This window comes from Oryctolagus cuniculus, chromosome 4 (assembly GCF_051225735.1).
Source record: "Oryctolagus cuniculus isolate XC-2025 breed Fujian yellow rabbit chromosome 4, ASM5122573v1, whole genome shotgun sequence".
Classification (NCBI taxonomy): Eukaryota; Metazoa; Chordata; class Mammalia; order Lagomorpha; family Leporidae; genus Oryctolagus; species Oryctolagus cuniculus.
This window is the reverse complement of record NC_142870.1, coordinates 82,946,483-82,971,104: the sequence shown is the minus strand read 5'-3', so window position 1 is coordinate 82,971,104 and position 24,622 is coordinate 82,946,483. Positions and strand designations below refer to the sequence as shown.

The 24,622-nt window shown below is 44.2% G+C and overlaps 1 protein-coding gene across 2 annotated transcripts; it reads right to left on the bottom strand.

The window, feature by feature from the left end:
- Positions 1-3,571: 3,571 nt before the first annotated feature.
- On the bottom strand, positions 3,572-24,493 carry FBXO45 (F-box protein 45). Of its 2 annotated transcripts, none has more exons than XM_002716530.6 (3): positions 23,892-24,493; positions 15,266-15,622; positions 3,572-7,724 (listed from the first exon to the last, which is right to left on the bottom strand). In XM_002716530.6, exons 1-3 carry the CDS (start codon positions 24,210-24,212, stop codon positions 7,539-7,541), a joined length of 864 nt encoding a protein of 287 aa, XP_002716576.2. In that variant the 5' UTR covers positions 24,213-24,493; the 3' UTR covers positions 3,572-7,538. The 2 variants fall into 2 exon arrangements, with proteins under 2 accessions (XP_002716576.2, XP_089188068.1); XM_089331942.1 differs by lacking the exon at positions 23,892-24,493 and adding an exon at positions 15,961-16,095.
- Between the last annotated feature and the right edge of the window lie 129 nt (positions 24,494-24,622).

Sequence of the window (24,622 nt, the reverse complement as noted above, 5' to 3'; positions counted from 1 at the left end):
GGGAGCTGGATCAGAAGTGGAGCTGCAACTGGCATTGTGATGTAGCAGCTGAAGCCACCACCTGTGACACTCATGTCTGCATGAACACCAGATAGTCCCAGCTGCTCTACTTCTGATCCAGCTCCCTGGTAATGCACCTGGGATGGCAGTAGAGGATGGCCCAAATACCTGAACCCCTGCCACCTTTGGATAGAGTTCCAGGTTCCTGGATTTTCATTAACTCTGCCTTTCATATAAATAAATCTTTGAGAAAAGAAAGTATAGCTTATTGTATGCTAGTTATATCTCCATAAAGCTGATTTAAAAAATAAAAAAGCTTCCCAGGTAGTTCTCATGGGCATCTGCAAATGAGAACCACTGAACCTGGGTCAGTCTCCTCATTTTAGCAGGAAAGGAAACAGCCCCAGAAGGGAAGAAATCTGCTCAGGAACCACACGTTGGCTGGCAGGATGCAGAAGCTGGGGCTCCTGAACTACCAACCCAGTGGTCTTGCCTCAAAAAAAAAAAAATTTTTTTTTATTTGACAGATAGAGTTAGACAGTGAGAGACAGAGAGAAAGGTCTTCCTTCCATTGGTTCACCCCCCAAATGGCCGCTACAGCTGGCGCTGCGCCGATCCAAAGCCAGGAACCAGGTGCCTCTTCCTGGTCTCCCACACGGGTGCAGGTGCCCACGCACTTAGGCCATCCTCCACTGCTTTCCTGAGCCACAGCAGAGAGCTGAACCAGAAGAGGAGCAACCGGGACTAGAACCCGGTGCCCGTATGGGATGCTGGTGCTGCAGGTGGAGGATTAACCAAGTGAGCCACGGTGTCGGACCCTTGCCTCAAAAATTTAAAGAGACCTTTTAAAGATTTAAAGTGGTAAGATTATTCCTCAGAGGCCCACTCTGCCTTTCATATAGCTGAAAATATATATATTTTTCTAAATAAAAAGTTTACTTCGGCTCATGGCTCAGGAGGTTCACAGTCTAAGATGGCTGGGTTGTTCCTGCTGGCAGAGCCCTGAGCTGGCAGGCAGCGTCACGTGGCAAGGGGGAACACGTGCGTCTGTCCTATGTCTCTGTGGTCTCTGAGAAAGCCACCAGGATTTAATCACGGGGGCTCCCGCCTAATGATCCAATCCAATCCAATCTCTTCCCAAAGGCCACACTCAGTCACCAGATTTGGATTAAGTTTCCACACTTACAGCACCAACATAAGATGTTGGGAGCTAACCTTTAACAAACAGGCCTTCTACCCATCTGAAATAGCAGCACAGGGTAAGTTAAATATCCCTTCTCTTTTGCTACATGTGGACTTCACATGGACTCCAAAAAGGTCCATGGCAACAGTGTATGAAAAAATTATGCATGGATTTCAAGATTTTTTGCACCAATATAAACACCCAATTTCCCCCATACACACACACACTCGTATTTGAAAGTTGGGGATCTTTCATCCACTGGTTCAGTGCCCAAATAGCCACAAAAGCCCAAGGCTGGACCAGTGCAGTTAGGAGCCCAGAACCTAATACGGATCTCCCGCGTGGGTGGCAGGGATCCAAGCCACCACCTGTTGCCGCCAGGGTGCGCGTTAGCAGAAAGGTGGAATGGAGAGCAGAGGTTGAACTTTAACCCTGTCATTCAGTATAGAATGTCACATGCCCAACCCTCCAAGAGCTTTTTGAAATTCCCTTGTAATCCCATTAAAGAAACCATTGCACTGTTTATGGTAGGCTAGTTCCACACTGGCTTTCACACCAGCTTGTGAGCCACTTCGGAACAGATTGTTTTCATTTTTAGCTTTTCTTCTCATCTCTGTATCTCTAGTACCTGGCAAGAGTCTGGTACAAATGGGAACTAGAAAGTCTGAACTAGGAATTGTCTTTTCTGCTTTTTTCATTTGTCTAAAAGAATGGGTGGGCGGAGAGCTCCTTCACAATCTCAGAGGCTGTGGCCTCTGTGGTTTTATGTCCACATAAAACCCAGAGTGGCCTCGAGTCACCATCTGTTCCAGGTGACTCCATAGGCACTTAGGATCACCACCCCCTAAGGCTGTGCCTGGAAGGGTGGATGCCATTTGCTTGTTTCTCCAGTCTCTGCTACCAATGCCTTCCGTTAGGTAGCCAACTGCCCATGCCTGCTACTGCTCCTGCAATTTGGTCAGATACTGCATCACTCTTTGGCCTAATCGAAGAGGAAGTGGTGTCACTCTGGCTCCAGCCATAAGCCTCCTTTCCCTCAAAGATGAAGGTCATCAACACAAGGGCACAGATGAAAAATAACATACTTTTTACTATCAGTTGGAAAAAGAAAACAAATTATCTACATTCAAGTAAGCAGATATCTGGCCTATTCCCTTTGAAAATGCCTCTAATTAATCTAACTTGAGACATGAGCATTTTAACAAATGATTGCAGGGAGTCCTTTTCAAGGGAGGCAAGACCTCAAACCCGTTTCTATAATTTGACTTCATTCCCCTTTTATTTACAGAGGAGAGGAGAGGAGAAATACAACCCCTTTAAGTATCATTCTATGAAGAGATGGGATTTGTGCCCCCCCCCCCCTTTTTTCTTCTTTTTTTTACAGGCAGAGTGGACAGTAAGAAAGGTCTTCCTTTGCCGTTGGTTCACCATCCAATGGCCGCCGCGGCTGGCGCACTGCGGCCAGTGCACCGTGCTGATCTGAAGCAGGTGCTTCTCCTGGTCTCCCATGGGGTGCAGGGCCCAAGGACTTGGGCCATCCTCCACTGCACTCCTGGGCCACAGCAGAGAGCTGGCCTGGAAGAGGGGCAACCGGGAAAGAATCCAGCGCCCCGGCCCCGGCTGGGACTAGAACCTGGTGTGCTGGCGCCGCAGGTGTAGGATTAGCCTAGTGAGCCATGGCGCCAGGCCCCATCTTTTTCAAGAAAACAAATTAAACACTGTCAACAGGATGAGCAAGGACACTCCCTAAATGATTTACTGCTGGAGTCACTGGCCTGGAAGTGGTACACACAGAAGCTGAGTGACAATCTTCAACCCCGAGGGGCTTCTTTCAACAGGCGATATTCTGAAGACTTGGAGACAGGCTGCTCTAAACAACGTTCTAATGAGCTGGGGGAAACAAAAAGCAAACGTTTGGGGGAGGATCCAAAAAAGAAATTAGGACAACAGGCTGCTAAAGCTGTCTCTGGCGCCTCCTTCCACTAAACAAAGAGATTCGGAAACTTGACACCTACCTAGTTTTCTCTTAGAAAATTAGAACCCTTTGTGTAAATTTTCACATATTAACACAAGAGGCACCTCTCAGCAACATCACCAACTTGTCTCAGAAGCCCCTGCTGGCCCCTCAGGAGCAGTGCCAGCGCCTCTCAGGACCCTAGGCAGAAGTGGCAGTGGCAAGCGACTGTTAGCTGCGGGTAGTGGCGACAGAACGCAGTCCTCATGGACTGCTCCCTGCCCGGTTCCATCTCAACACAGGAAATGGGGATTCTGTTATTAAAAGCCATGGAACTTACTGTCACAACTTTTGGCTACTAAAGGCACTTCAAAATTTTTCTGACCAATGTGTAAAAAAATTCACTTTTTAAAAATGTAAGCAATCACAGGTGGTGAATGTTTAACTTTTTATTAGGAAACTAAGGCAAAACAACAGAATTCCAAAAAATTAAAATACAGAATTCTAATTTTAAATCTAAACAAATAATGAAACTTACACCAAAAACTAAAAATCAGTGTACAGTATTCATGAATAAGGGGGAATGGCTAAAATGCATTCACAGTCATTATTCCTCCTTCCCAGCCTCAGGTTTGCATCCCTGTCCTTACTACTGCACCTGGACTAAGACACAGAAAGAATGTCCTTCCCATCTGTCTTTCCCTACTCTAGCCTGGGACTTCAGAGGAGCTTCTGCCTCACTGTAGAGTTCTCGGTTTCTTCAGCAAGTGTGTGAGCACCAAGAGGCGGGCACAAAGACGAGTCCGTCAGGGACCCTGTCCTAGTTTAGGGGAGCTAAGACACCAATAAATAATCAATAAATAAAAAGTTTTATACAAGGTATAATGTAACATAGCACAAATTAAGTACAGGTAAAATATAAAACTAAGGAAATTTCAAGGAAGGAGGTAACAATTGGCCAGAGGAACTGAGGAACGCTCTGTGGACAGCATTTGGACTGGGTGTAGATGGTTCCTTCAAAGTGGTCTGGTTGTCTCCCACTGGCCCAACTGTGGTGGTCTCCATCTCTGGAGAGTAAGCATTTTAACACTAATCTTTAAAGCTCCTTAACTCAACTGTTTACCTCTTAAAACAATAAAAAACTTTAATGTTACAGTCTCTATAAACAGTAGTTTGAGGACTTAAATTAAAAGTTAACTAGGAGAGTTTCCATATGGTGAAGGGCTATTATTTTTGAAACTCTTTCCCCAGTCAAATCGTATCTAAAAGGCAGATGTCTAATCACTGAGCCCATGATTCCAAAAAGTCTACTGGATGAAACCAGCTCAACTGTAGGTGCTTTATCAAATCTATATACAAACATATATGAGTAAGAATGGGAGACGAAATAAAGGCTCAACATTCAAACGCCAAGTAATGGAAACTATGAAATGGTATCTATTAACCACAGAATTCCTTGTTTGAAAAATTTTAATAAATTATGAGCCACTGACCATTACAGACTTTGAGCCTTAATATTTCTTCCTTCCTATATAAAACCAGACCATTAAAACAGCCTATCTCAAGTGTAACAGAAGACTGCAATATGAGTAAGAGTAATCTCGGCTTCCACATCTGCATGTTGCATTAAAGAAACAAAGAAAGTGCTCCCAATTTCCCAAGTCAACAAAGCAAATTCAACCACATTTTTTCCTGATCAGTTTTGGTTGAAATAGAAAAACTACTACTTTGCTTTTTCAATAGCATTTTTCATTCATAACACAAGCAGTTGCCCATTTTTTTTTCCTTTACCCTCAATATCCTTATGAGGTAGTGAAGGGAGCGAGCCAGGGTTTTTCGTTTTGCAGATAAGAAAACTCAAGGTGAATTTTAGATCAATGGTTTTCAACTGTAGTGGTATACTGAAATCACCACAGAGTTTCAAAAAATCATGGCCAGGTTTTATTCCACATCAGTATCAGACTATTGGGGTAGGGGACCCCAATCAGTATTTCTAGAAACACATTTCAAAGTCACTCCAAAGGACAGCCAAGGTAGACAACCACTGGTTTAGGTGATTTACACTCAATCTTCAGGTGCAACTGTCTTCCACCTTAAAACTCTCTGCACCAATGAAAAAGACAGCCCATGTCCTTGAACGCTGTCGCAGTTTAATATTCTGCACAGACACTATTGGTCTCTAGGAACATATTTATTCATCTGGTTATAAACGAAGGCTCTACACTGCCCTGATGCTCTTGCTGACTAGGAACCTCCATTCTATCAAAGGTGTAAATGGAATAGTGGGTGCTCAATCTTTGACGTAAGAATGGCTTGTTGTTAATATTTGGGCAATTATTTGATTCTAGGTTTAATGTGCAATAACCATGTGTTTCTGTTTTCCATTCTGCACCTTCAAAACTTTGTTGCAAATGAATGTTTACTATTAAGACAAAAAAAGTCATAAATAACACTCTCAGTAAAAGCTCTTGGAATTGGCCATATCACAACCTGAAAAAGAAACAAGTACTTACAGAACATTACCACTTTCTAACTAGCCAATCTTCATCCTGAACCAGTTCTCTTCAACCAAATTTTAAACTTTGCCAAACTGAGTTGTTCTATGTCAAAAAAATCAATTTCTTTTATCAGCCACACTCTAGTACATTTAACATTATCATTTTGTACAAGGAGGTTTCTTCTTGACACAGATATCAAAAACTTTAATAAATTTCACCCTTTCAAGCGATATACTAAATACACAATAAATACTTGCAAACCTTTCAGGTGGCAACAGCAACCTTTGTTCTATGGCTGAAATCCCTTGCTTCATAGTAGTGATCATTTTAACTCTCAAAGCAACCCAAGATCCCCTGCAAGCTGCTTGCTGTCCCTAATTTTATTAGATTTAAAACAAAATATACATACAGCAATAATCTCAAAAGTACAAAGATTTCACTTGCCTTCGTCAATTCTTATTATCTGAAACCATACAATTTATACTTTCATACATACTTTCTTTCTAACAAAAGAAAATCTCAGCTCATGTATGTTGTATTGTTAATTCAGGAGTATCAGTGATAATAAGTAAGATGTAAAGTCAAAATAGGAAGTAAAGTTAAGCTCGTCTACAGTGAAACTCAAAATGCTGCCAACCTGAAGTTTTCAACACAGGTGTCATATTTCAAGTCCCATGGGGGCAATTATTTATAATTAAATTAAAAATATTCTTAGCCTGGGTTCAGGTCAGCACTGTTTCAGGTCAGTGAGTAAACATTTTCTTGATAGTCCCAGTGAAGAATCTGAGACTTCGACTGTTGCATGATGTAAACAATATGAAATTAAAACTTTTTGACATTATCTACAGCATTATAAAGTTACAAAATAAAAAGACCATCATTCTTTTATTTTCCAAGGGTCTATGACAATAGCTTTCATGGAGCAAATAGCAATGTTCTATATTATGAGACACTTTCTCAGCCAAAAAATAAAACCAGACACCATAAGATGCACATCACTATTATGCTTAGATAGATATCTTTGCTGATATATGTATAAATAGAAATAGATTTGCCTTCCCTCAATCTTTAACCAGGAAATTGAGAGATCTTTACTATAATTTTGATGGTTAAAAAAAACCCAAGAACCCAACACAGATTGTAAAAGCTATGGGAACTGTTAGCCAAAAACAATACAAAATGAGCCAGTACAATGCATCTCCTCTTAAAATCCTCTTCTTTGTAGTTATCCAATTGTCCCAAAATGTTATTCTAATTTTGTGCCATGTAGCCATGTAGTGGTTTTAATAAACTGAACTGGAACAAAGCAACCCCTTTGTCCATTTTTTTTACAGTTTTTTAAACACACATATTATATATACAACTTTTAAAATAGCTGCACAATTTTATATCTCACTGTTAGAGAAGTGCAGTCCAAGCAGACCATGCTTCTCAATATATTAAAAATATTAAATAAAACCCAACCAGTTTCATACTTTTCTAATAGTCAAGCTGGCTGGGAAAAAAAGGGACTGGAGAAAGAACAGGCAGTTGTAAGATGGGATCAATCTTTCTTCACAAACATACCACTTAAAAATCTTGCTATTTCCTTATCCCTTTTACAGTGTTTCTAAAATTTCACCTTTAAAGCTGGAAATGACACATTGCTAATTTAGAGACAAAATCTGTTGCAACATGCATAGGTCAACTGCCCACTCAACCAACTGCAACCCTGAGGATTTTTCTGGCCCGGTGGAAAGAGGAAACACTAAAATAATCTCTGCTGTAGAGTTGCTTCTCCAGTTTACAACTTCATGTATTTTCAGGATGTTTCTTGGACATGCACATATGAAACTGTCACTTCATGATTCTACTTTTCACAAGCAGATCTTTCCTCCACTCTTTCACCATAAGAAAGCCACTGTCATCCATCCAAAGGTTTTCCAAGGTAAACCAGTGTCACTTCTGTGTTGCCATATACAGCAGAAACTGCTGGATACAAGCAGACCTTTGGAAGTCCTCTAAAGGCAACACCCAGGAACTCATATCCACGTTCAAAAGCTAAAGTCTTATCTTCCATGTCCAAGATGACTCGAATTCTTTCTCCTATCTGCAAATAGACATCAAAAGAAGGTCAGAAGAAAATCCACCAAGAATACAGCTAGAAGAAACAGACACAAATCAAGAACTTGAAAATATTAAGAAATATGTCTTAAAAGTTATCTAGAAAAATCAGAGGGGGAGCTTTCTGGGTCAGGGAAAAGCATCTAGAGAACAAAACATGTATCATTCTCTTCGCAAATGCTTATTCTGATCACTTTGTTTAAAGCTTCACATGGGATCTACATTTAATTACTGACAATTTAAATGTTCTCCCTAAACAATCCCCAGGCTGTAATTTATACTTTGTTTAAAGCCTTTTCTTAAGCCTTGGTATGTTTTACTATAAAAGATTTTCTAAATAATCTTGTAGGTTATCATATACACACTAGAGAATATCAGTCATATAAGGATATTAAATTCTAATAAATAGTCTTTAAACAGGTCATGGAAATGCATATTATGAAAAAACAATGCAGACTGCAACTTTTTTGCACCAAAATAAATGGATCTTTTAATTCCACTATTCCATAAGCTTTTTAAAGTACCCTCATATTCTACAATATGGATGCAACTTGACAACATGATGCTAAAATGAAATAAGCCAGACAAAAAGATAAATACTGTATTATTCCATTTATATGAGGTACCTGGAATAGTCAAATATAGAGAGACAGAAAGTAGAACACAGGTCACCAGGGACTGGGGAAGAGGGGAAGTGGAGGGTTTTTCTTTAATGGGTATAGATTTTATGTTGGGGATGATAAAAGTTTTGGGTACAGATACAGTGATGGTATATAACACTGTGAATCAATTTAATGCCACTGAATTGCACATGTACAAACGGAAATGATGCTATAATCTTTTTTTAAGGCAGAGTGACAGAAGCTAAGACAGATCTTCCATCCACTGGTTTACTCTCCAGATGCCCATAACAACCAGGGCTGGGTCAGGTAGAAGCCAGAAGCCAGGAACCCAAGTGCTTGGACCATCCTTCTATCTCCCAGGTACATTAGCAGGAAGCTGGATTGGAAGCAGAGGATGGACTTGATCCCAAGCACTCTGATATGGGATGTGGTGTCCTAAGCAGTAGCTTAACCCACTGCACCACAACACTTACCCCGAATATGTTATAACACAATAAAAAAAAAATCACTGTAATATAACACTTAGTCTTTAAACTTTGAAAGTAGTTCCATATACAATGTGAAACTTATATAATCAGAAGTAGTTCTGACTACAGATTCTAAACATGCAGAATAGGCTTATAAAATAGTCAATGCAGTCCACTGCTCTGAAACATCTGCTGATTATAAATACAGCACCACGGCCTGTTAAACTAAATGGAAAGCTCAGTATATCCAATTCTTTTCTTATTTGGAAAAGCAAAAAAATAAGAATGCTGCATCTATATACTCAGAGGCAGAAGGCCCCAACTTCTGCAACCAAAAATCAAAATTTTATACTTCCTGATTATGATAACCCCTGCTGTTGTCATGTAGTCTCCTTTATTGTATGTTCTGTCACAAATGATTCCTAATATGTTTTTTCCCACTTTACCCTACTCACAGATTAACCCAAAACCCATTTGATGGACCTAAGAACCTCCAAATCATCACTACCACCATAGCTACCAACAAAACATGAACAATAATAACAAGACAGGAATAAAGTGCTAATTTGTGGGGTATTTATTTTGAGATTTATCTGTATTATCTCATTTAATCCTCACATCAACCTTATGAGTTAGCTCTATTTTACAGAAGATGACATTAAGAAGACAGAACTACTTTGGCTGAAATCTCCAAGTATGCTCCACCTATGAGCAAGTAGCAAGCACACAGCACAGCAACAGACAAAAGTCTTACAAGCTGCAGGTACAAGTGGGTAAAACGGAGGTGGCAGAGCAACTGCAAACAGAATGAACTCCAGAAACAACAGAACCACAAAAACGATGAGCTCTACGGCCTGAGACACGAACTCTGCCCAGATCCCTGTGTGACCATCCTATTACACAGGTAGAGGAAAGCCCCAGAGAACCAGGCTGAGAAAGCAGCAAAGCTGAAAAAAAAAAATGAACGAAGACATCAGCCACTATTCACCACAGGAGAGACAGAGTTCATAGATTGAGTCCAGTCACCTACCCACTCTAACAAAACCTATGCTCTTAAGAATAATAAAGTTTTTAGAAAAACAGAGCATTCTAGGATCATTAGAACGTTTTACCCACATGTTCAGTTTTTAATTTAAAACTTACTAAATATGAAAAGCAGGAAAGTGTGATTCATACTCAGGGAGGGAAAAAAAAAGCAGTCAATAAAAACTAACTTCAAGTGAGCCAAGATTCCAATTTGACAAAGTCTTCAAAGGAACTGTTATAAATATGTCCAAAGATGAAAAAAAAATACAGTATTTATGAGTGAATAAATATGGAATTTCAATAGAGAAAAAAGAAACCAGGACAGGCTTTTGATGCAGTAAGATTTTTTAAAAAATATTTTATTATTTATTTGAAAGTCAGAATTACAGAGAGTTAGAGGCAGAGAGAGAGAAAGAAAGAGAGAGAGAGAGAGAGAGAGAGAGAGAGAGAAAGAGACAGATCTTCCATCCGTTGATCACTCCCCAAATGGCTGCAATGGCCCGGGCTAGCAGTAGAAGATGGCCCAAATGCTTGGGCCCCTGCACCCGCGTAGGGAAACCCGGAGGAAGCTCCTGGCTCCTGATCAGCGCAGTTCTGGCCAATGCAACCAATTGGGGAGTGAACCAGCGATGGAAGACCTCTCTCTCTCTCTGCCTCTCTGTAACTCTACCTTCAAATAAATAAATAAATCGAAAGAAAGAGAGAGAGAAAGAGAGAGAGAGAGAAAGAAGGAAGCAAGAAAGAAAGGAAGAAAAAGGAAAGAAAGAAAAATGAGAGAGAAAAAAGAGAAAGAGAGAGAGAAAGAAAGCCAGCCAGCCAGCCAGCCAGCCGCTTTGGGGCTGGGCCAGGCCAAAGCCAGAAGCCAGGAGCCTCCTATGGGTCTCTCACATGGATGCAGGGGCCCAAGGACTTGGGTCACCTTCCTCTGAGTTCCTAGGCACATCAGCAGGGAGCTGGATTGGAAGCAGAGCAGCTGGGACTCAAACAGGTACCCTATGAGATGCTGGCGTTGCAGGTGGAGGCTTAACCTTCTACACCACAGCAGCGGCCCCCGATATAGCAGTTAGATACTACTTGGGATGGAGTGCTAGGGTTTGGGTCCTGGCTCTGCTCTTGACTCCAGGTCCCTGCTGATGTGCACTCTGGAAGGCAGGAGATGATGGTTCAAGTACTTAGGTCCTGCCACCCATGTGGGAGACTCAGACTGAGTTTCCAGCTCCTGGCTTTGGCCTGGCCCAATCCTAGCTGTTGCAAGCATCTGGAGAGTGAACAAGTGGATGAGATGGAAGATCTCTGTCTCTGTCTTACAAAATAAGTAAATAAAATTATTTTATTTTTAAAAGATTTATTTATTTATTTGAAAGGCAGTTACAGAGAGTCAGAGAGAGAGAGAGAGAGGTCTTTCATCTGCTGGTTCACTCCCCAGATGGCCACAATGGCTGGAGCTGCACTGATCCAAAGCCAGGAGCTTCTTCCGGGTCTCCCACATGGATGCAAGGGCCCAAGGACTTGGGATATCTTCTACTGCTTTCCCAGGCCATAGCAGAGAGCTAGATTGGAAATGGAGCAGCCAGGACACAAACCCACACACATATGGGATGCCAGCACTGCAGGCAGTGGCTTTACCCTCTATGCCACAGTGCCAGCCCCAGTAAAATTATTTTAAAAAGAAATGAAAACCAAATGAAAATTGTAGAGGTGAAAAGTACAAAAACCAAATTTCACTAGCCTGGATCAATAGCAGAGTTCAGACAACAGAAGAAAGAATCTATGAAGTTGAAGACAGAGCAATAGAAATCATCCAAACCAAAGAAAAAAGGGAAAAAAAGAATATAACTAGACAATTTAAAGCATTCCAACAATTACATTAAATGTAATAGTGGTCAAACATTCAAAAGGCAGAGACTATGAGACTGCATTAGATAAAAAGATCCAACCACCTGCTGTCTAGAACACTCATTTTAAATACAAAGACAAAATTACAGTAAACAGATGGAAAAATGGAAATTTGCAATAGTAAGCATAAGAAAGCTAGAGTGGGTATATTAATATCAAATAGAGCAAACTTAGAGATAATTACTAGAGACAAAGAAGGTCAACTCATAATGATAAAATTAATAAGGGGAGACAGAACAATTACAAATGCATATGCATCTAATAACAAATTCTAAAACATGTGAAGCAAAAACTGAGAGAACGGAAACAGACAAATTAGCAAGTAAATTGGAGACTTCAGAAATAGAAGAGTACCAAGGAAAATCAGCACCAATATACAAGACTTGAACACACTCAACCAATTTGACCAAACTGCCTTTTAAAGAACATTCTATCCAACAAAGAATACACTTTGTTTTCAAGCACACAGGAAACACCATGATAAATCATATTCAGGGAATAAAGTAAGTCTTAATAAATTTGAAAGGACTGAAATCATACAGAGCTTTTTTTTTTTTTTTTTTTTTTGACAGGCAGAGTGGACAGTGAGAGAGAGAGACAGAGAGAAAGGTCTTCCTTTGCCGTTGGTTCACCCTCCAATGGCCACCACGGCCAGCGCACCGTGCTGATCCAATGGCAGGAGCCAGGAGCCAGGAGCCAGGTGCTTTTCCTGGTCTCCCATGGGGTGCAGGGCCCAAGCACTTGGGCCATCCTCCACTGCACTCCCTGGCCACAGCAGAGGGCTGGCCTGGAAGAGGGGCAACCGGGACAGAATCCGGCGCCCCGACCGGGACTAGAACCCGGTGTGCCGGCGCCGCTAGGCGGAGGATTAGCCTAGTGAGCTGCGGCACCGGCCCAGAGCATATTATTTTAAAAGCAAAGATTTAAGTACTTTCACTACATCATCACAAAGGTATGACAGGACCGTGTCTTCAGTAATCGTTAAGCCCTGACAACTTTTCCTTAGGGTATTCTCAGAGCTGAAAGGAGATGAGGAAAGGACTCTCATGAAATACATCCTCCCAGTTTTCATACCTCAGGAAATGGGGTATATTTTTAGTTCTTCTTTAGTATGCCTGACTTGAGGTTGTTACTGAGGCTAGGGCTTTCAAGCTACACATGAATCTGAAATATGCAACCCTTAGCTCCTAAAGATGTCCAACTTCATATCTGATTGTGTTTTTCTGACAAAATTATGGTAATAATATGGCTTTTAAAATATTTATAATGTTTTTAATTCACTTATTTATTTGAAAAGCCAAAGAGAGACAGACAGTGTGCTCCCACTCACTGGCGCACGCTCCAAATGCTGGCACCAGCAGGCCTGGGTCAGGCGGAAGTCATAAAACCAAGAACTCAAACCAGTTCTCCCACATGGATGACAAGAATCCAATTACTTGAGACATCACTGCTACATCCCAGGGACTGCATTAGCAAGATGCTGGGGTCAGGGGCTGGCGCCTCTGGCACAGTGGGCACAAGTTCAAGTCCTAGCTGTTCCACTTCGATCCAGCTCCCTGTTAATATGCCTGGGAAAGCAGCAGAGGATGGCCCAAGTTTGGGCCCTGTACCCACGCTGGAGATCTGGAAGGCCTGGCTCCTGGTTTCCGAATGGCCCAGCTCTGGCCACTGTGTCTCTATAACTCTACCTTTCCAAGTGTATAAATAAATATATATATTTTTTTTTGACAGGCAGAGTTAGACAGTGAGAGAGAGAGAAAGGTCTTCCTTTTTCCATTGGTTCACCCCCCAAGTGGCCGCTACCACCAGCGTGTTGCGGCCGGCGCACCACGCCAATCCAAAGCCAGGAGCCAGGTGCTTCCTCCTGGTCTCCCACGCGGGTACAGGGCCCTCCACTGCACTCCCGGGCCATAGCAGAGAGCTGGGCTGGAAGAGGAGCAACGGGACAGAATCTGGCGCCCCAACTGGGACTAGAACCCAGGGTGGATTAGCCTAGTGAGCCGTGGCGCCGGCCATAAATAAATCTTACAAAAAAAAAAAAAAAAAAAAAAAAAAAAAAAAAAAAAAGGCCAGCGCCGCGGCTCACTAGGTTAATCCTCCGCCTGTGGCGCCGGCATCCTGGGTTCTAGTCCCGGTCGGGGCACCAGATTCTGTCCCGGTTGCCCCTCTTCCAGGTCAGCTCTCTGCTATGGCCTGGGAGTGCAGTGGAGGATGGCCCAAGTGCTTGGGCCCTGCACCCACATGGGAGACCAGGAGAAGCACCTGGCTCCTGGTTCGGATCAGCACGGGGCGGCGGCCATTGGAGGGTGAACTAACGGCAAAAGGAAAACCTTCTCTCTGTCTCTCTGTCCACTCTACCTGTCAAAAAAAAAAAAAAAAAAAAAGAATGGCTGGAGTCAGAACTCAAGAGTTGCATACTGAACCCAGGTACTTCTACGTGGGACATGGGGATATTAACCATTAGGCTAAATTTGCCTGCCCTGGAATTATAATTTTGACTCTAGAATCAAATGAGTACAGATAAGGCTAAAATGAAAGAATAAAAATGTAGCAGTTTGCCTGAACTTGCGTTTCTACAGAAATCACTGATGCCAGGACCAGCACTGTGGCGTGGCAGGTTAAGCGGCTGCCTGTGGTACCAGCATCCCACTGGGCGCCGGTTTGAATCCTGGCTGCTCCACTTCCAATCCAGCTCTCTGCTATGGCCTGGGAAAGCAGTAGAAGACGGCCCAAGTCCTTGGGCCCCTGCACCCAGAAGAAGCTCCTGGCTTCGGATTGGCATAGCTCTGGCCATTGTGGCCAACTGGGGAGTGAACCAGTGGATTGAAGACCTCTCTCTCTTTCTCTCTCTCTGCCTCTCTTTCTCTCTGTGTGTAACTCTGACTTGCAAATAAGTAAATAAATCTTAAAAGAAAGAAAGAAAGAAAGAAAGAAAGAAAGAAAGAAAGAAAGAAAGAAAGAAAGAGCGAGCTGAAGTCTCCAGGGGCTTTGAGTCTACACACAAATGAATAAGTATCAGAGCACGAGTATGGTGTGCACGCACACAGGTGCACTAGCTGGAGTGAAATATTGAGAAAAAAGAACATTCAGATGTGCTACGACTTAGCTAATCTGACAATCTACGACACGAGCTGACAAACTAAGACCCCTGGGCTAAATCTGCCCTATGGCTCATAAGTAAGGCCGTACTAGAACACAGCCATGGTCATCCGCTCACATACTATTACAGCTGCTTTCATGCTGTTAACAAAAGAACTGAAAGTTGAACTGCAAAGCTGAAAATATTTGCTATCTGGCCCTGCACAAGAAAGTCTGCCAACCCCTGACCTATAGCAAAGATGGGTTGCCCAAGGTCAAATAGGTATTAGGAAACAAATACTGAGACATGCCACTGACATCATTTATTTTAAAATTACCAAAAAAAGACACAGCTGCTACAAAAATGTATAAATTTAAAACAAATGAAAGCATGATTTGACAAAAGCCCACACTTGAGAAAATATCTTGTTTCTCACCTGATATTTTGGTGCATTGTTGCACTGAGGAAAACTGCCGTTGACTTCCCCATTATGCAGTAGATTATTGTCCACCAGATTCCAGCCCCAGCTCTGGTCATCACTGCCTAGCAATGCCACATAACCTTGGCACTGCATGGGGGCTCGCTTTGTGGCAATTCCAATCACTGCCACGGTACCCAGCGGGCCCTCCCACCACACTTCCCATGCATGGCGGCCCTCACTGAAACCGATCTTGGTCCTTGCACCATCAGTGCTCTGAGCGATGGGGTTTCGATGTAAAGTAAAGCCATTCTTCTTAATATAGACATTCCTGGAGCAGTCATTAGTGCTGAAGGCATGCTGGAAAGCACGTACCTGAAAAGATGAGAAAAACATCAAAGGAAACAGAAATTGTATTTTTCTCAGATATTAAAAAAATACCCAAGCTTCAGGGTATATATTTTTAAATACTAAAGTTATATATGTTTTAAGCAACACAATAAGAATTTCCAAATAATAAAGTTTCAGAGTAGGAGACTAACATAATAAATTGTACAATATTAAAAATAACTACCAACTGTTTTATCACTGATCAAAATTCTAAAGTGTAGTAAAATTTCTCTAAATAGGCTTCATAAAACATCAAAAGATATACACAAAACACTTGTATTTTAGAGACAATAACGAAATGTTTATGGGTGAAATAATGATACCTGGGAATTGCTCTGAGGTATCAGGGGTGGACTGGAAGAGCGGGTGGGATAAACACGAAACTCGATGCACCGTGAATTAGTCATTGGGAAATGAATATAGGGAAGGATTGTTTCCTCTATTTTTGTTTAGATTTGAATTTGTATATCAAAAACCTAAGAGATGAACAATTTTCATATTAACAGCATTGTCATAAAAAAGTTATATTTTATGTAAAATAGAGATCTTAGTCATGGTAGCCCTAAACTTATTGAAAAATTTTAGTAACCTAAGGGTCCTTAGCCTACCTGCTGGGTATCACTCATATATTGAGACAGCACCAATCACATTTTACCAAACCAAATAACCCCCCAAACAGCATCTAAATTCAACCAGGAGGACTTAATAAAGAGGGATTCTTCAAGAGCCACAATAGGACAGTTAGATGATGTCCGCAATGGCTGGGGCTAGGCCAGGCTGAAGCCAGGAGCCAAGAGTTTCTTCCAGCTCTCTGTATTGCCTGGGAAAGCAGTAGAAGATGGCCCAAGTCCTTGGGCCCCTGCACCCACGTGGGAGACCCAGAAGAAGCTCCTGGCTCCTGACTTCAGATCAGTGCAGCTCTGTTGTAGCCAATTGGGGAGTGAACCAGTGATAGAAGACCTCCCTCTCTCTCTATCCCTCTCTCCCTCTGCCTCTCTGTAACTCTTTCAAATAAATCTTAAAAAAAAAAAAAAAAAAAAAAAAAAAAAAAAAAGTGTTAACTGTTAAATTAACAACAGGGGTCACTGTGCACTAACACCCCATGCAGGATCTCTGTCATCAATGAGTTATACTATGAGAGTTAATTGTGGAACTAGTTCTCAGTTTTGTGTGTGTGTGTGTGTGTGCGCGTGTGCAAACTGTTAAAATCTTTACTTAGTACAGAGTTGGTCTTCTGTGTACAAAATTAATTGAAAATGAATCTTGGCCGGCGCCGTGGCTCACTAGGCTAATCCTCCGCCTTGCGGCGCCGGCACACCGGGTTCTAGTCCCGGTCGGGGCACCGGATTCTGTCCCGGTTGCCCCTCTTCCAGGCCAGCTCTCTGCTGTGGCCAGGGAGTGCAGTGGAGGATGGCCCAGGTCCTTGGGCCCTGCACCCCATGGGAGACCAGGATAAGTACCTGGCTCCTGCCATCGGATCAGCGCAGTGCGCCGGCTGCAGCGCGCCAGCCGCGGCGGCCATTGGAGGGTGAACCAACGGCAAAAGGAAGCCCTTTCTCTCTGTCTCTCTCTCACTGTCCACTCTGCCTGTCAAAAAAAAAAAAAAAAAAGAATCTTAATGGAGAATGGGACTGGCAAGGGGAGAGATAGGAGGAAGAGGAGGGGTGGGAGGATGGTATCGTGGGAAGAATAACGATATTCCTAAAGTTGTTCTTATGAAATTTATATTCCTTAAAAAAATAAATCTTAAAAAAAAATAAAGAAGAATGCTGCTGGGGACACCCTCAACTCATCTAAGTGCCCGGGTCCAAATCCTAGCTGTTTCCAGTTCTAGCTTCTTGCCATATGCACACTGCAAGGCAGCAGTTGATGGTTTAAGTAGTTGGGTCTCTGCCACCATGTAGGAGACCAGGATTGAGTTCCAGGCTGTTGTCTTCGGCCTGGCCTAGTCATGCTGTTTCAGGCATTTGGGGAGTATACCAGCAGAAGGAAAATCTGTCTCTCTTTTAAACAAAAATAAATAAAATTTTAAAAAGATAATTACTTCCTCATTATAAAATACTGAATTAATAATTTCCTATACTTATCCAATTGTTGTAAGTTCCAGTTGCTTTCTCTCCCTGTCACACTGATACTTCCGACAACTTCTTTCTCAAACTTCTGTGACATCTTCCTACTTCACTGGACGGATCCTCTACTGTATTTTTTTTCTGGTGAGCACCCTTCCTCTGCTCCCCAAAATTTTCCAAACTCAATCCTTAACCCTAAGTCCTTCCAGATGTTTCTAAAACAACACCTTTAATATATCTCACCCTAGGTAATAAACTTTGATAGCTCCATATTTAATATCATTAACTGTAATTTCTTCTGTTTTTCAGAGCCTTCAGATTTGTTTCCGCTTATTTCCCTTTCTACCTCTATGCTGTCCTCCTTGTCTGTGGTATCCTATCTGCTTTTTTCCTCCCACATTATCCTCTAAGACCACCTCCAGGAAGCTATTCTTAACCAGGACCACCCAAGTTCCCTCATTTCTCTCTCCTAAATTCCTGCTCATTATTGTTTGCATCACACAATATATAATCTATAGATCTTGCTTTTAATGCACCTCTAGCCACTTGATTCTGGTAAAAGAAAAAACTGGGGGAAAAACAGAATCTAATCTAAATTGATCAATCTCTATAAGAAAATGAAGAGCAGAAAGAAAATGAAGAGCAGAAGAGCATGGATTTGTTCTCTACCACAGCTTTCCTAGCCACCTGCTTCTCCCGCCCTCCCTTCAGGTCTTTAGTATCTCTGGCATAGGCACTAACCTCTAACCTCTGCCCTCTTGGATTCATTTTATGGCCTGTTTTGTTTTGTTTTTGAGAGACAGAGCTACACATCCATAGGTTCAATTCCCCAACTGCCCACAAAGGTTCCTGGCTCGGGGCCAAAGCTGGGAGCCAGGAACACAAACCAGATCTCCCATGTGGGTAGCAGGAACACAATTATTTGAGCCATTATCACTGTCTCCCAGGGTCTGCACTGGCAGCAAGCCAGAGTCAAAAGTCAACCTGGGCCGGCGCCGCGGCTCACTAGGCTAATCCTCCGCCTAGCGGCGCCAGCACACCGGGTTCTAGTCCCGGTCGGGGCGCCGGATTCTGTCCCGGTTGCCCCTCTTCCAGGCCAGCCCTCTGCTGTGGCCAGGGAGTGCAGTGGAGGATGGCCCAGGTGCTTGGGCCCTGCACCCCATGGGAGACCAGGAAAAGCACCTGGCTCCTGGCTCCTGCCATCGGATCAGCGCGGTGCGCCGGCCGCAGCGCGCCGGCCGCGGCGGCCATTGGAGGGTGAACCAACGGCAAAGGAAGACCTTTCTCTCTGTCTCTCTCTCTCACTGTCCACTCTGCCTGTCAAAAAAAAAAAAAAAAAAAAAAAAAAAAAAAAAAAAAAAAAGTCAACCTGGGTCTCAAACCCAAGTACTTTAATATGAAATGTGAAGGCGTTGAGACTGCTAGGCCAATCACCTGTGCTGGCCTGGTTTTTTTTTGTTTGCTTGCTTGCTTTGTTTTTTTTTTAAATCACTCCCCGAGGGTCCAGAGTTGCAGCATGGCAAGTCAGACCCCCACTTGTGACACCCACTTCCCATACAAGTGACATACAGCTTCAAGACCCAGCTGCTCCACTTCCCGTCCAGCTCCCTGCTAATGTGCCTGGGACAGCAGCAGAAGTTAGCCCAAGTCCCTGAGGCCCCTGCCACCCACAAGGGAGATCTGGAAGAAGCTCCTGCCTCCTGGCTCAGCCAGGTGCAGCCCCAGCCATAGCTGCCATTTGGGGAGTGAATCAGTGGATGGGAGATCTCTCTCTGCCTTTCAAGTGAATAAAAAATAAATAAGTGGGGCCAGCACTGTGGCATAGTAGGCTAAGCCTCTGCCTGCAGCGCCCACATCCCATCTGGATGTCAGTTTGTGTCCCAGCTGCTCCTCTTCTGATCATGCTCTCTGTTATGGCCTGGGAAAGCAGTGGAAGACAGCTCAAGTGTTTGGGCCCCTGCACCCATGTGGGAGACCAGGAAGAAGCTCCTGGCTTCGGATCAGCCCAGTCCAGCCATTGTGGCCATTTGGGGAGTGAACCAATGGATGGAAAATCCTCCTCTCTAACTCTGCCTCTCAAATAAATAAAATATTTAAATAAAGCAATCTTTATATTTAAAAATACCTCCCCTTTCAAAGTTCTATAGTTCCCAAATATAGAACAAAGCCCAAACTACATACTGAAGGCTGCTTCAAGGCCACTCATGTTATAATCATATTCCCCACTATTGCCCTTTATTCAGTCTAATTGCTTACAATTTTATATCTTTAGACCTCTCCTTGAAGCTTCAACTTCTCTTTAAGATTTATTTATTTGAAGAACAGAGTTACAAATAGAGTGAGAGACAGAGAGAGATCTTCCCATCTGCTGGTTCACTCCCCAAATAGCCACAACAGCCGTGGCTAGGCCAGGCCAAACACTAGGAGCTTCATCGAGGTCTCCCGTGTGGGTGCAGGAGCTCAAATACTTGGACAATTCTCCACTGTTTTCCAGGTACATTAGCAGGGCACCAGATCAAAAGTGGAGCAGACTGGTGCCCATAGGGGAGGCCAGCACCGCAGTTGGCAGCTTAATCTGCCCTAAGCTCCAACTTCTAACAGCTACCTACCTGAAATCTCTCAGTTGTCTTAAAAACACGGTAACTACCCTACCATCATTGAATTCATTGCAATTCCTCCAAATTCCAGCCCAACTGATCCCTTTATTATGAGAGCTATTCCCAGCATCTTTCTTCCTCATCCATTTAAAATCACTATCAAGTCCTATAGATCTTACCTCCTAAATCTGTTCAATTCTTTCCATCTCATGCACTACTTACTTCCTAACTGATATACTGTATTTCCAAGGTCCTCCTCCAACATGTTCTTCACATTGAAGTCAGAAATAACCTCTTAACAATGCAAAACAGTCTGAGGTGGGGATTTGGCCTAATGGTTAAGATACTGCTTAAAATGTCCACTCCCACACTGAAGTACCTAGGTTTGGTATATGGCTCTGGCTCCTGATTCCAGCTTCGTACTAATTAATGTGGATCTTGGGAGGCAGCTGGTGATGGCTCAGGTGGTCAGGTCCCTGCCACCCAAGCAGGAGACCTGGATTGAGTTCCCAGCTTCAGCCTGGCTCAGCTGCAGGTGTTGCAGGCATTTGGGAAGTGAATCAGCAGATGGAAGCTCTTTGGCTGTCTCTATACTAATAAATATTTTAAAAATGGAAAATAATCACAACACCAATTCCCACACTCCAGAATCTCTGTAGTGTACAATTTGCATTGGCTTCCCTGTAGTTTGGCCCTGGTCTACCTCTTCCACCTTACCTCAAACTGGCATCACCTTTGCCCTCTATGCTCCAGCCACACTGACATACTGTCTATTTCTTATACTTACCAAGTTCCCTGCCAGAAGGCTCTTCTATTCCCCCTTGGCCTATGTATCCTTATCCTTCCAGTCTCAGTTCACGGTCACCTGTGAGAAAGTGTTCCCTCACCTCCTTACCTAGGTCAAATCCTCCACTACACTCAGGGCACTATGTATATCTGCTTTATACTCAGTCCATGCAGTTTCACAGCTTGAGTGATCATTTGGTTAACAGCCATTCCCACACTAGATTGCAAGCTCCAAAAGGCAAGGCAACCTTAAGTGCAAAACTGAGCATGGTGCCTGGCACTTATTTATTTTTTTTTTTTCCAGACTCTTATCTATTTGAGAGTTACAGAGAGAGGTAGAGCCAGTGAGAGAAAGAGGTGTCTTCCATCTGCTGGTTCACTCCCCAGATGACCGCAACGGCCAGAGCCAAGCTGATCTGAAGACAGGAGCCAGCAGCTTCCATTGGGTCTCCCACACAGTGCAGGGGTCCAAGGACCTGGGCCATCCTCCACTGCCCTCCCAGATCATAGCAAAGAGCTGGATCTGAAGTGGAACAGCCGGGACTTGAATCGGTGCCCATATGGGATGCCGGAACTGCAGGCCAGGGCTTTAACCCACTGTGCCACAGCGCCAGCCCAAGCACTCATATTTTTAAATAAAAATATATATTGTACAGACTCTTTGCCTTCCTGTTGTTCTGTTTCTGCTCTCTTTGTACAACTTTCAGATCATCCTCAAAATTCAGCTCAAATACAATTCATCCTCAAATCTTCTCCAATCCTCCAAATTGCAAATTTCTCCTGTCACGAAACTATTCTAGCATGATTTTTTTTTAATTTAACAGGTAGAGTTACAGACAGTGAAAGGGAGAGACAGAGAGAGAGGTCTTCCTTCCATTGGTTCACTCCCCAAATGGCCACTACGGCTGGAACTGGGCTGAATCGAAGCCAGGAGCCAGGTGCTTTTTCCAGGTCTCCTACGCAGGTGCAGGTGCCCAAGCACCCATGCCATCTTCTGCTTTCCCAGGCCACAGCAGAGAGCTGGATCAGAAGAGGGGCAGCCGGGACTACGAATGGCACCCATATAGGATACCGATGCCATAGGTAGAGGATTAACCTACTGCGCCACAGCACCAGCCCTTCCTATATGTTTTTTCTATCATTGATACAATGGAGCAATTTCTACCATGCAATACAGTTACTTTTATATATTTTTTTCTCTTCTATTAGCCTGGGGATTTCCCTATTAGCCTGACTCTTTTTGAAATTAATCTCGTATCTTCAAGTTATTCAAGGAAAGTCCTGCAACATCTAAGTGAACATGAGATTAGTATAAGCCTACAGCACCTCCAGTGCACACTGCAGAAAAGCAAAGCATTAAAGACTTAGAAAACCCACAATCCTGCAGGAAGGATACAGAAGAAATTACAGCTTTAGACTTCTTCCAAGCAGGCAACTAGGTAGCAGGGGGACAAGGGCCAAAAGAAACACTTTGCTATATCTCATTTTGCTTCTATTGAAGCTTAACTCACATGGACACATTATCCATTACATACTATATGAATCTTGACTTAAGCCAACATATGTAACATGTCACAAATTAATTGCCAAAAAGTTGTAATTTAAAACCCAAACCAACAGACTTTATGGAAAAATAAAAGCTAAATAAAACCTGAGAAATGTTCATATTGACCAGGCAAATAGGACAAAACTGCAATTTTCTGCACTCTCCTACATAAATTTCACCTAGTATACACATACTGTCCTAGTAAAATGTTACTTTATTTGCTAAAAAAACAGCTTGATAGTTTACATATTTAACAGCCAAGTTCCTTATCTTATTAACTAAAGGCCATCTCACAGAAGAATACATTTTGTACTTCACATAAAAAAGCCTTTCTTACTTCGATACTGCCCCAGCAGTCTCCCACACTTCAGGTCAGGCGTCCTCTGACATATATGCATGCATATGCATACACACACACACTGCTGTGCTGAATGACTGTCACCCAGTCGCAAGCCCAAGGCTTTTTATTTTTATGGGCTGAAGCATCTTCTCCTCCTACCATAACCTGTCATTTTTATTTGGTATATGAAGGTGTCAGGAATATACCCAAGAATCTAAGAGAAAAAAAAAGCAGTAGTGAAACTGGAATCAGCACACTAGACGACACATGGACACAGCCCCGACACACCAAGGTGGGACTATGAAAAAGTTGGCAACCAACAGCCATTAAGAGCAGCCACAAGGCAGTACCACGCCGGTTAAGTGGTGCCGCAGGAGGTTCTGGCTGTGCCTGTATCTTCAAAGTTAGCAGGCACACTCACTCATAAGCCTGAAATAACAGTGGAGGGGACGAAAGAGAACTTGGGCAAAAATACAGGAAAAAATGGTGAGGGATCAGAGCTTGGAAAGGTCTCAGAAATCAAGGCGAGGTTAAAGCAACCGAGACGACTTAGTATAATAGAAGTATCTGGAGGCCAGAGGGGAAACAGGGTGAGTAGGGAAAGGCACAACAATAGCGGTGGTCTGTCTGTAGGAACAAAGTCAGTCCAAAGTGGAAGGAGTGATGGAAATCAGGGATGGGGAACCATGCCGCCTTTGAAAAAGTCATCGCGGAAGTGGGGCGGGTTAAAGAGAAGAACTTCATTCCAGAGAAAAGACGATCTTTGCGGGGGCGGGAGGGTGAGGAAGGTACCGACGCGAGCGTGGAAAGGCGGGATGGCGAGGCGAGCCGTCTGACTCAGAAGCTTCGCGGCAAGCACCGCGAGCGGCGCCAAGGAGCGCGCCAGGGGCAGCGGCGTGGCCCGGGGTTCCCTCACCTTGGCCTTGTAGCTGGGCAGGTTGCAGAGGATGTCCGTGCGCAGAGCCTCCTCTGCCAGGCTGCGGGCGCACAGGCTCCGCCACACCTCGCTGTTCTCGTCGCCGTGCAGGCAGCGGTACCAGTGCTTGCACACCAGGGCGCAGCTCCGCAGCTCGGACAGCTCCAGGTACGAGAACACCAACTCCAGCACCCGGCTGGGCAGCCGGCCCCCGGCCCCCGCGGACCCGGAGCCCGAGCTCGCACCCGCGCCGCCGCCGCCGCCGCCACTGCAGCCAGCACCGCCCGAGGCTGCCCCAGCCCCCGGGGCTGGAGCCGCCATCGCCTCACCAGCCGGCCCGAAGGCCGCCGCCGCCGCCGCTACCCCCCGTCTCTGCGCGAGAGGCCGAGCCTCGCCTTGACACCGGAGCAGCTCGCTCACCGCCCCTTTCAGTGCCAACCGCCGGCGCCACCACCGCTCCCGCCCCTGCCCGGGGGCGTCCGCCGCGCGCCCCGCCTCACTGAGGGCAGACGCACCGGCTGCACGGGCGTCCCCCGCCCCTCCCCCGCGGCTCAGCCCGGGCGCCGGAACCGCCCGATTCGCCTGGCCTCCCCGCGGCGCGCCCGTGGCTCCGCCATGCGGGTTGAGGGCACGAAGCAAGGGCGCACGCCCAGCTCGCTCGCGGTTCCTCTCGGCCCCGGATGTGACTGTTTGGCTGAGGCGCCTCGCGCCCTACGCTTGATGGGATTGGG